General features: G+C 36.1%; 1 protein-coding gene across 3 annotated transcripts in view; it reads right to left on the bottom strand.

Moving 5' to 3' along the window:
- The window catches only part of LOC122815790 (transmembrane protein 116-like), a 520,221-nt gene that overhangs the window by 65,940 nt on the left and 441,203 nt on the right, over positions 1–13,078 (bottom strand). For 2 of the 3 annotated variants that reach the window (XM_044088569.1, XM_044088572.1), the window contains one exon: positions 9,530–9,610. The exons of the other annotated variant lie outside the window; for it this stretch is intronic. In XM_044088569.1, the coding sequence (XP_043944504.1) occupies positions 9,530–9,610 (81 nt within the window). The remainder of the gene's footprint in view (positions 1–9,529; positions 9,611–13,078) is intronic. 3 annotated transcript variants of the gene reach the window in all.

Below are 13,078 nucleotides of genomic sequence, written 5' to 3' on the forward strand. Positions count from 1 at the left end.
AAACTGATGCATCTGCAGAGTTGTTAGCTTTGTTTAATTGCTGACTGATTTTTACATGGAGACAAGCTGTCTGCAGGAACGTGTAATCGATGTTGAGAGTTCTGAGCAACCTTTACTGAGGGAAATGAAAACCTTAAACATACAATGGCAAGCAGTTTAGTGAAAAATAAAGTTTGAAATTTTAGGAAGTGAATAAGGGATATCACCCACACAAACAGCTTTAATACTTTAATGAGTCAATAGAACAGTGTACGATTTAGTATTATGTAAAGATAGATAGTTCACTTTTGCTTAGGGCTAAAAGTTAATGTTTTCTGAAAGCAAACATGCTGTTTATTTCACATCTGGGACATGAATAGAGATAAAGAAAGAACAGACCACAATCAGTGTAAGTGGGAATACAGGTTGTAATATGAACTTTAGCATGGGTAACCTTATTTGTAAGTTAGGTAATGCCTGTGGATGCAGATGTTGATTTGGGGTATTGTCCCTATCTAGAGGGTTAAACTTCATTTTTTGAAGAGGTACATAGTTTTGTGTGTTTGTTTTAAGTTTATAAGGGATGGGGGTGTTCTGAAAGTGTCTTTAGTTTTTGTTTGAGGGTTTTCATTAAAACAAAAAGTCTTCAAAATGTGACATAGGATGAAAAGAATATGAGCAAAAAACAACTGTATAAAAGATCATCCAACACATTAGTATGTGCATGTAAGATAAAAGTTGGATATGTAAAATCAAACAAAACTATCATGTATAATAGGTGGAAACAATAGCTCTTATAGTTCACAGTATTGCAGCTAGCATAGCATTTCAATTCTATCACCTTATTAACAGATTTCAAATGAACAGTAGATCCATTACACATAAAGTCACATGCATGTGCTCTCTGGCTTACCTGTGATAGTTACTATGTAAGAAAAACTAATCATAGTTTAAAAGAGAGAGTTTTGGAACATCTAGGTGACATCAGGAAAGGTAGACAAACTAATGCACTTGCTAGACATGTAACAGAAAATGGGAATGATCATAGGTTCAGATTTGCAGTATTAGAAGTGCTGCGTGAAAGCCTGAGATTTGGTGATTTGGTTAATTTAACAGAATGCTCAGAGATGAAGTTGATCATCAGCTTAAATGCTGACAACCCCCCAGGTATTAATGGACGCATTTCAATTAAACCTGCTTTAAAGAAAAGGAATTTACTTCACTGAAATACTTGCACTTGGGTGCTACTGTCATGTGATGTAATAGCTGAATAGTGACTGATAGTTTTATTATACTTAAATGGTTGTTTTTAATTGTTTTATTGTAAGTCTGATGAAGTAGCAGGTTGCTGCGAAAGCACTAACTTTTTTATATTAAACTTTTTACTTTGTAGCTGGGTTGTCGGCTCTATATTTTTTCATTTTAAATTCTTCCAGTAGCACTGAATTTTTCTCATGTGTAGTCTGCCTAGTGGTATCATGAGCATCATTGATACCACGAGGCCAAAAAGTTTGAGGAGCTCTTTTGCTGAGGGCACATCTAGAAGAGAGAAATCCCAAAAAATGTCCTGTTAAGTCAGAAATTTGTTTTTTTGGCAGGAAGGCCATCCTTTTCACTATGTCTATCCAACATTCCAGAAAAACAATTCATTAAGAAGGTATGAGGAAGGACTTTTGAAGGTTCACTTTGAATACCAGGTAGGAAAGGAGGGATGCAACCTTGTCTAAGGACTCCAGGCACCAAGATACCGAATCTGCACACATCAGCAAGTTGTATAAATAAGTTAAAATGTGGATGCCTAGGATTCTGCAACATGCAACCACTGGGGCCAGACGCTTTGTAAGTACTCAAGGTACAGTAGATGGGTCTATATTTAACTGCTGAATAACATTTCCATCAAACGGCTAAACATTGAACCCTAACCACCGAATGTCCATTCAGCAAACATTCATTTCAGCAAACTAGAAAGTAAGTAGTTGGCCATCATTTCCCCATCTGCCCTTTTTCCCACTGTAGTACGGTCTTGGAGACAGGGAAGTGTTGGCTAGCTAGTTACTTATCTTGGTGAAAAAATGAATGTTCTCTGAAAGAACGTTCAATGGTTAGGGTTCAATATTTAGCCGTTCAATGGAAATGTTATTCGACTGTTAAATATTTAGACCCCAGTAGATAGACCAAAGGGTAATGCAGAAAACTAACAATGTCAGACTGACACAGCAAATTTCAAAAATGTCTGTAATTAGTAAAAATAAGAATATGATGATAAGTGACCTTGAGAACTAGTATTACCATGAAACAGTGATCTGGAATCAATACTAGGACCAACTGTAAGGTGAGCATTTTGAATTTTGGAACTTTAACAAAGGTTGTTTAAACAAATATAGGGTAGGTCTCCAAGAGTGTTCCTTTTTTGCTATCAAAAAGATTCTGGAGTAAAATCCCTTGCATTTGTATATATTGCAGGCTCTGGTACTATGACCCCTGCTTCTACTTTGTGATGCGACAATGGAGGAAACATCTCTTTCTGGTCAGGTGGTTGTGGAGGAATTATTGTCAGAATCCATTTATCTGAGACTATTTGCAGCTAGACAGCAGGCTTAACTCATTTAGTCCTGTAGTAGAGCATTTCTTGTATAGTAAATACTAACACACATAGCTTCTTACAGCATCTAGATCTTTTTTTTTTTTTTTTTTTTTTTGTTAACTAAGTGACTTACCAATAATAATAGCAGCACTAGAAAGGGCAAGGAGTACTTAATAAAATTACACCAAGATTGTTAATCTAGGATGTATTGTAGCAGAGCAATATAATCACTGTTTGCCACTTATTATTCGTATTTTCATATCTTTGTTCATATTTTCATACAAGGGAAGACTGCATGCTGTTGAGTGGCAAGATGTGAAATGCCATGGTGAGAGACATACATTTATATCATACTAAACCTGAGATATTCCTAGTAGTTTGTTAGTAATTATGAAAATAATCAATATTCCCTTATGTACTTAATACTTAAAAAAATACGTGACCTAGAAAATATTGCATTGCATGAGGTTAAACCGTGGATGCTGCTAAAGCTTGTCTTTGAAATGTTTACATCTTGATGGATTTACTGTTATTTATATTGATAATAATACACTTAAACATTGTTTTTTATATTTCTATAAATATTTCAATAAACAAGTACTCAGAGAGAGGAATTTCTTGCTGTAATGGGAAAGCTTATTTCTGGTTAACCAAAGTGTTCTAACAATCCATGTCTAGGTTGTACAGTTTCCAAAGTAAGATGATTTCCTTGTGAATATTCAGCAAACAATATAATTCTAGGTTTTTGTGCATTATAAAATACTATATTATTTATGGAAATACTAAGAAAGCACTGGCTGTTAATGTAATTAATATTTCTTACTTACAGCATTGCTGTGTGCTTTTATTGTTCACAAAATATTTATATTTATTTTATGCTTTTTAAGTTGGTGTTTTAGAAAATGCTCTGAAATGCAACGCTGTGTGCAGGCTGCTAGAGGTGTGACATTCCACACCACATAGATATTAATGACTTAAGAGAGAGAGCCAGGAGAAAGGAGGAAGAGATGGAAGGGAAGATGGGAGGTAGGGGTTTTCTGTAACCTGGCATTGTCATTTCTTTGCAGGGGGTTGATCTTTATTTTTAGAAAAGAATCTCTCTTGATTGATTTTGAAGAACTGTTGTCCTGCCATTTCCATTTTAACCCTAACTTTTGCTTAGTTGGGATTTATGTTTGTTCTGCCCCTTGAAAGAAGATGCCTTGTTTGGGGAGAACTTGGGTACATGAAGTATCCTATATAACCTCATGCATTAATTTGCCTCTGTCATCCCACTGTTTGAGAATCCATGTAACAGAGGACTCAAGCACCAATTCAGAACTTAAAGGTGCATTCAAAATGTTGGCTTTTAAATCATCACTAAAGTTCTGATTACATAACCAAGCATGCTATCTTAATATGACAGATGAAGTAGCATTTCTTGAGACTATATCTGCACATTCCAGTACACCTCTCAAAGCATGTTTCAAAACATCTGATTGACATTGGCAAATTAGAAACAGTTTAACATTCTAAAGGCTAGATTACCTGAAAGACAAATCATTTTGCCCTGAAAGTCTAAGCATTTCCCCTCTTTATCAGGGGGCATTAGTTTAGAAGAAGGCAAGGACTTTTTTATCTGAGCAGGCAGCTGGGTCGGCAGTCAAATGAGAAGAACTGACATATCCAACGATACCCTATATTTTCTCTGAGCTTTTTTGGGGCTGCTGGAATAGATACTGGTGTCCTCCAGGCAGCTTTATAAACTTACAAGGCCATTAAGAGAGGGATGATAGCTACAGAATTGGGCATCTCGTTCTCTACAAGGCCATATACCTTGCCTAACTCTAGGATAGTTCACAACTGTTCCTAAGCAAAAATGTCACTAAGTCTAGCAATCATCTGTGGAAAAGTGAACACTGGTTCGGACTTAAGCTCAGGTTCAACTTCCAAAGTATTAGCATGACTGAACTCAGTGTCAGCTAGGAAATCACCATTGTTGTCATCAGAATCCCAATCTCTATAAATAGCTATAATTTGATTATCAGCTATATGATGAAGCTTCTGTTTCTTTTTCTTGTGAGCTTCACCACTGGATAGAATATCCAGGGACAGCTATTATGTCTGCCAAGGGATCTCTTACCTGGACTATTCCTACACCTAAAGGGTTTGGTGCCAAGTACTGGAACAGCCCCAGAGGATGTGTCTAACCCTTTGCTCCATAGTGGCTGGTAAAGCTACACTACAGGGAGGCAGGGCAAAAGGTAAGTGGTCTGTAGATCACGCTGTGGTCCCAACAAAATCACTGACCATAGGTGAGGCACATTTTTATTTTGTTTTTTTTTTCTTTTTAGATGCAACCAGATTGGGGGGGATTACTAGAGTTAAAATCCATTATGTTGGAGGAGAGAGAGAACACCAGCCAGAAAAATAAAGTGACAGTACTGGATAATGTATCACAATAATCACTTAACGTTTCTAGTAATAACTATGTACCCATACAACTAAACTGTGCCAGACTGTACTGATATCATGAAAGTTGGAAATATGTTCAGAATTCTTTTACACCTGACAGATGTTAAAGAATTTCTAGTGCACAAAGTTTAAACACCAAAGCAGCCACTGTGCCAAACCAGTGTTTAAAATAGCTCCACAAACCTTAAACATGTTAAACTGTCATAAAATACCAATTTAAACTATTTTCTTGTCAGAGAGAGATTAAAATCTCTAGTGTACATTCAAATAATTTAATTTCCAGTAACATCTCATTCAGATGGTAAAAACATACAGAACAGAATCTTACATATACTAAATAATGTATAAATTCTTACAAAATCCAAGTTCTGCAATATTTTCCTGTCAAAAGATGAAAATAAAGCAGAGTAACAACAGTGAAGTTTCTGACTGACAGCCCCTAGTGTCTAACAGCGCACATACACATCGCACTTTAGAGAAAAATACTGAAAGTTTTCTCAGAAACAGTAAAAATAAGCATTTGCAAAACAGAAACTAAATAAACACTGCTACAACAAAGCAAATATTTCCACTTGAATTACTTTAAACACTGACAGAAATAAAATATTAAAACAACTATATATTTTAAATAAACATAAAAATAGAACAATACTAATACATCTAATAATAAAATGAGAGGAACAGAGTTCCCAAATGGGGCTTATCTGAGCACTAAGCCAGAAATATCAGCACTGGATCCTGTGAAGAGTCAGAGGACTTTCTTCTCTGGATGTCAGAAAAACACTGAACACTCACTTCCTGTCACAGCTGAAGGATTGCTCATCAGAATATGCTCAGCCAATCAGCTGTCATAGGAAGAGAGAAAGATGGAGTCTGAGCTTTTGAAAGCTGGCCTGTACTGGGTTACCTTGGCAGATAACTCAAACTGCCACTGAGGTAGTGGGAAAGATGAACATTGAATTTACTTACCTTTGTTAATAAAAGAAAATTTTTAATTCCATACTCCAGGCTGTACCATGAGTTCAGCCAAACTGTCACTGAGGTAGGGGGAAAGCTGAACATTGAATTTCATTGTTAATAAAAGAATGCTTTACTTCATTACTCCAGGTTGTACCATGAGATTTTTTCATTTTATTTATTTTTATGATTTATGCACAGAGCAGTTTACCTTGAATAATTTATTCCTTTGTACCTCTCACTGTAAATCCATGTTAAACATTGTTTTACTAGCTACTATCATCTGTGTAGCTACATGGAATCTGATAATTATAGTACAAACTCAGCAGAATGATAATCCAGTAATATGGCGCTACAGCAAGAGACATAATCTTCTAGCTTTCAAAGGTGCATAAATGTTGTGTATCTCTTAAGGCTGTTATGATCATGTCTTCCAATGTAGTACCCATGACAGTTACCATGGAACAATGTTGGAATTGGTTTTACAGCTTTGAAAGCTGTATTTCAATTTATGCTATCACACAAAAAATGTGATGATGGGAAATGTCTTAACAGCTTTTAAAGTTGGTGATATGTTATAGCAGTGTGAAGTGTGCTATAACTTTCAAGACTTTAAATGTTTTTGCAGTACTGCATACTTTTGTTTTCTGTGATTGTAACAGCTAATTGTCCATGTACTACAAAGAATTATGTCCAGGTTTCTCCAGTCAGAACTACATTTTATGACTTTTTGAAATGGAGTTTGAGTTTTTCTCTCTTAGCTTTCATGGTGAAGTTTTTGATGTCCTTGCCATGTTGATTATAATCACAAACCTGATTGTAATCCCCTATATTCAACATTGGAATGCCAAAGATCCATTTATTGAAGGCAGCTTGTGATATCCTACTGTAATCCAGTAACTCGATTTCAGGACAAACAAAACAAGATTTTGATTGGGATACAACCAAATCTAACCCACTTTTGATTTTAACAAAATCAATAAATGCATGTCCTTCAGTGACAGTACAATCTTGGTAACCACAGATGCGGATGCACTGTATATGGTGCTTCCATATCAGTACTCCATACAAGCCACCATTGAATCATTATCTGGAACACAGGGCAGCCTTCCCTGGAGAGACTGAGATCCTGGGTAAGCTTTTGGACATCCTCTTCAGTAACAACTATTTCACTTTCTGTGAAGAGCTCTACAGACAAACTACCGGCATATCAATGGTTTCAGCCATGACCCATACCTTGGCTAATGTAGCCCTTGGGAAATAGAAGGAGGAGATGGTGTTCCAAGGTAGGTAAGGAGGAGGAGGAGATAGTGTTCCAAAGTAGGTACATGGATTCCATCATATGTTATCTATGCTTTAAAGATGACATTTTATCATATGGGAAGAAGAATCTTCCAAGAAAGATTTTCATGACATCATTAATCAATTCACTAACTTCCAAAAATTCTTGTGTGACTACAGCAAAACAGCAGTTAACTTCCTGGACCTCGCTATACCTAAAGATCTGGAGAAGGGTCCGCTAACTAACAATCACTTCAGGAAATCCACTCGAGTAAACATGCTGCTACAAAATACAAAATAGCAGCCTGCACCCTTAGATCAGAAAAAAGAATGTTCTGAAACCCCAGGGAATGAGGATTGTGAGAGTTTTGAAAGAACTGAAAGATTTTTCCACAAATCTAATAAACTTACAAAGGGACTTTCGTGTCATGGGCTATGGGTAAAAAATGATTCACAACATCCTGCAGCCAATTATTACTTTGAAACAACAGTATAACCCAAGCCTAAATGAGCCCCCAGTTAGGACTCATTGGGAATTTTGACACAGATATGCTGACAAAATGACGAAAAGAGAAAAAGGAGCATGGCTTTAACATTTACCACTGACTACAAAGAAATCCAAAAGTAATTACAGGCAACTGGATCATCATTTCCAGAATGAACAGCTGGAAAAAATACTTGAACCTGGGCCCTCTTTTGTGTTGAGAAGAGCAAAGAATGTGAGAAACTGGGTCAAGAGCAAAGGCAAAACCACGGAGTAAAATAGTTTGATCTTCAAATGGGGACCACCCTTCTGCATCTTTTGTGAATATCTGAGTAAGTCTGATAATTTTTATTGCGCCAACTCCAGCAATACATACTGGAGTCACAAGAGGTGTGATTGTAACACTCAATTTGTTTTATACACAACTCAGTGTGGCTTTTGCAGAAGTTTCTATGTGGACAAAATTAGTAATAAACTAGAGGTTAGAATGGTCCACCGTTTCCAGACATAAGACTTGTGCTGAAAAATCCACTGGAAAAGCACCACCTGGAAAGCCCTGGACATGAAAGATTCAGTTTTCATGTACTGGATAAACTAGGGATATGACTTCTTGAAGGCAACACGAATACCAGCATAAAGAAGATAGAACTCTATTGGATCATCAAACTAAGTGCTTGCAGACCATTTGGACTCCATACTTGCATCTGTCAAAAGTGTTTTAATATTAAGATAGCTAAATCACTCTTTGTTTTACTGAAAACAGGATGAATTGGTTTGGAAATCTACAAAAAGTCTGATAAAAAAGTTGGATACCTATGCTCTTATACTGCTATATTGATTTCTCAGATGGATCTAAAGAAGCCATAAAGCGAAAGCAGGACAGTTTGTTCATGTAAAATATTAACACAATGCTCTTTTTTAAACAAGGGTAATAAATGATCTTACTTGAACAAGCTGAGCCACTTTTGGACTTATCTTGAATACGTTAACTGAGACTACTATATAACACAACTGCTTTAAGAGGATAGGGGAGGATTAGCTAGTGTGGATACCCCACCCCATTGGTGGAGAATTGGTCATATTTAAATGAGGTATGTTTTACTTCCACCAATTGAAACACACTCCCATTTTGATATATTCAAATAATGTGTATTTTACCTCCACCAATTAAAGTACCTGGCTATTATGAACTCTCCCCTCACAGAGCCTTTATAACCAGGGCAGAGCTCACTGTAAAACCATTAAGATTTAACTGCAAGAACACTTACCCATCTGTGAACACTAAATAAAACTGGTTTTCTAAAAACTGCACCAGTTGCCTTATTCCTCTGGATAGAAGGGGTAGATAAGCTGGCTATGGTCGGGGGGGGGGGAGGGGGCAGATTTGGTTGTATCCCAATCTAAGTCTTACTATATTTCACACTGGAGAGCTTTCTCAGATATGCCCTTCTATGTTACACTAACAGTGCTGGCTCATATCTGTAATGAGTCTGGTGGAATCCACTTCCACTGAGACCTGTAGAAAGGGGTCAGCCCAGTAAAGTGTCTTTATAATGCCAAATATATTGTTGCAGTCATAACTTCCAATGTATTATTTCCTTCCTGCTACTCTGGGCTTAGGATCATATTTTATTTACTCATTTTTCATTTCATAAATGGATAGAAAGTGGTCTAGTGATATTTCTGAGCCACTGTATAGAATGTGTAGACATGCAGCTGTGCAAATGCTTTAATTTATGATAACAATGCTTTTACTACTGAAAAACAACAAAACAAAAATGACAACTCACCATGCAGCAGTTTAAGACTATCAGGGTATAGATGAAGAACATTATTTTTTCCACCAGCCCCGCTGTATATGTCCCTTCAAACTATAAGAGAAAGTAAAAGAGTTTCATAAAAAAAACACTTTATACATAATAAGTAAAATGTTATTGTTTTATATGTTGTTATAAGGATATGTGTATTTGCATCACTTAATACTTTTATTTAACCTCGCAGGTGTGAATCAGGCTTTTTTTTATTTCTGCAAGAACGGATATTAAAGAAGGGATACAAAAAAGATCTTTAATGACATATTTCATAAAACAGAAGCTATACAGTGCCAGACATCACTCTGCTTAGTGTGGAAATAGAATATACAACCTTCTGCACCGAAGGCATGTGTGCTACCTGTTGCACCACTGTTATGACAAAATATAAATCGACAGGTTTGTAGATATTGCAAGACCATTGAGTTTCATGAATATGTTATCAGTACCCTCCCTCAGTCTGCTCCTTCTTTTTCCAGGAGGGTCATGCCAGTCAATCCCTGAGTAAATTTGTTGATACCCATCCAGTCATTTAGTTTATGTTTAAATAAAGATAGCACAATTGGGTCACTAATAGCATTTTAAGTGAGACAGAGATCTCCCCTCAAAATTCTACACTGAATAAATGGATAAAGCTTCAGAGTTAAAGTTTATTTATTTAACATTTGTTTAAAAGGAGTGTCCAACTGGGACAGAGCCCATTTTCAGCAGAGGTCCAGGGAAAAATGCTCCAGATGCAAATCTTTGGATAGTATTGCAGAATAAGGTGAATCTCACAGAAGAACAGGAGGAGCAAATGCAGAGTGCTAAAGAAAAAATAAGGGAGTATTTCAATAATATGCATGAGTTTAGAAAGATTGCTGTTAAGCAACTATTTTTTGATAATAACTTGAGAGCACAATTTTTTTTAGCACAACGACTTAGGCAACAGAGCATTGAAAGGGTTCATAGGTTCATAGGTTCGTACTAGGCTATCTGTCCTAAGGCATTTATAAGCCTAACCAGAGTGTATGTGGCTTACACCACCCCTTAGGATGAGAATACTACGCCCTTTTAGGGTTTAGTTTACTATGCCTCTGTCTAGTAGTGACACAGACTTATGGAAACTTTGACAAGAAAAATAGCCAGAGATCCTGTATTGGTTTTAGAGATATTCCAGACATTTTATGAAAATTTGTATAAATTAGAGAAATGTAGAAATCAAGAACCACTACAAATGGAAATATTTATGGAAGACGTAATTATGCAAAGGTTAGAGGTAGACGAGGCTCAACATCTTATAGTAAAGATAGGATGTGATGAGATAAAAACAGTGATGCATTATCAATCTTCAGGAAAGTCTCAAAGAGCAGGTAGTATTCCTGTTGAAATTTGGACACTAGGATGTAAGAAACTGATAAAGATCTGGAAGATTTTATTTAGCAGTATTTTAACAGCATTTTAAAAGAAGGAAAAGCACCAACATCCTGGAAGAAAGTTGTTGTGTCTGTGTTACCTAAAGATGGCAAAGACCCTTCAGACCCAGCTTTATATAGACCCATTTCAATTTTAAACCACAATTAAGTGTTTATGTCTATACCAGCTAAAAGAATGGAAAAGGCATTGCCAAAATTGATAGCTATGGATCAGTGTGGCTTTGTGGAGAGGAGGCAAACATTTGACAACATTAATAAATCAGTGATGATCCAGATGGAAGCTGAAAGTAAGAAATTACCTCTGTTGCTGCAGGGTCTTAATGCAGAGAAGGCATTTTACAGAGTAAGCTAGAATTTTATGAGTAGAACATCGAAAACATCTGCATTCCCTGATAGAATAATACGGTTAATTAAAATGATATATGAAGAATCAGAGGCAAGAATTAAAGTGGAGGGGTTCCTCTCAGATAAGCTATGTTTGAACAGGGGAATCAGGCAGGTGTGTCATTTTCCCCTTTGTTATTTGCTTTTTATTTAGAGTAATTGCCAAAGAAAATAAAGGACTCAGAAATGCAAAGATATAATTGATATGGTAATCAAGAAAAGTTTGCTCTATTTGCAGATGATATTATTTTGTACCTAATAAGTCCAGAAAAGGACACTTCAGTGTTGGGGAAAATGTTAAGACTGTTTCAAGTCTTTTCAGAATATAAAATTAATGAAGTTAAAACAAGGCTATAGTTGTAAATTATGTGTCCACATATGAATAGGTTTAGCAATACCCATATTTATGGGGGCATTATAAGATGTGGCATTTAGGATTATGGATTAAAAAGGCTTCTGTTGGCAGCTAAGGATGTGTGGAAGGAGACTAAATAAAAGATACAAACACTGAGAAACTGGAAAATCTTATTTATGGATATGGATAGTATGATACAAGCAGTGAACATGTTTTTAGTCTCTTAAGTCTTGTATACAGGTCAGGCATACTTTTATCAACTCAAGGAGAAGTTGTAGACAATAATAAAGGATTGAAGGAATTTATCTGGAAGAAAAGAGGACAAGAGTTAAGTGGGATAAGCTGATCCTTCCAATAAAACATGGTAGTTCAGGTTTACCTGATTTAAAGGGATATTTTACAGCTACCAGTTAAGGCTCATATAAATAATATAAGCGGTTTACTATCATTTAACTGATCGCACTTCATGCGAGTTATCAGTTAAACAAACTGGATAACTGAAAAAACAAACATCGACCAACACAAAATTCAAACGCAGAAGTGAAGAATATTGAATTCAACACAATTCGAACATTCTTCACACTTCTGCAACTGCTACTACTGTGTAACACACAGTAAACAACTGTGCCCCCCATCCCCCCTGCTACTTATATATACAAACTCTGAGATCGCACTACAGTGAGGGAAAGGGTACATTGCCTGATCCCCATTATAGTGCGATCTGCATTAAAATGTTGAAATGCACAACAGCAAATGCATTACAGCATTCACTGTTGCGAATTTCAATATTTATTTATTCGTTCTTTTGATACTATCGAATTGGGAGTTCAGACTAACATAAATCAATAAAAGTCTAATCGCTGTTGGATAGTAAGCCACACAAGCAGAATGTTATAATTCAAAGTGGAAAGGGTGATGGTGAAGCAAGAAGGAAGTTCAAGAAATAGAGAGAGTGAGATTTTGGATGCAGATCCTTAAGGAGAGCTCATTATGGAGAATAATAACCATGCATTTAGCCAAAACAATTGCTAGAAAATGGAAATCAAAGTCTATACCAACTGCATTTGAGGTATTGAATATTATAAAGAAGATAAAAGAGCTGGAAGAGGGATCTTTATTAAAGGGGAGGAGCAAATTACATAGAAGTAAATGGAAATTGTGGGAACAATACATGTATAATAATGTTCAGAAGGAGGAGGAGTGAGGTTTAAGGGAAGGCAGGAATTTAGCAATTTTTTGTAATGTTGGACTAATGATAGTAGCAAAGAAAAATTACATGGTATATATTGTATTTAAATGGAATAATGTTACAAGGCCCCAAAATAGGGGCAGATTTTAAACATTGCTCTTATAGACTTAGAAAGTTGCTAGAAT

The sequence above is a fragment of the Protopterus annectens genome, chromosome 11.part0, assembly GCF_019279795.1.
Source record: "Protopterus annectens isolate FY-2018-M chromosome 11.part0, PAN1.0, whole genome shotgun sequence".
Taxonomy (NCBI): domain Eukaryota; kingdom Metazoa; phylum Chordata; order Ceratodontiformes; family Protopteridae; genus Protopterus; species Protopterus annectens.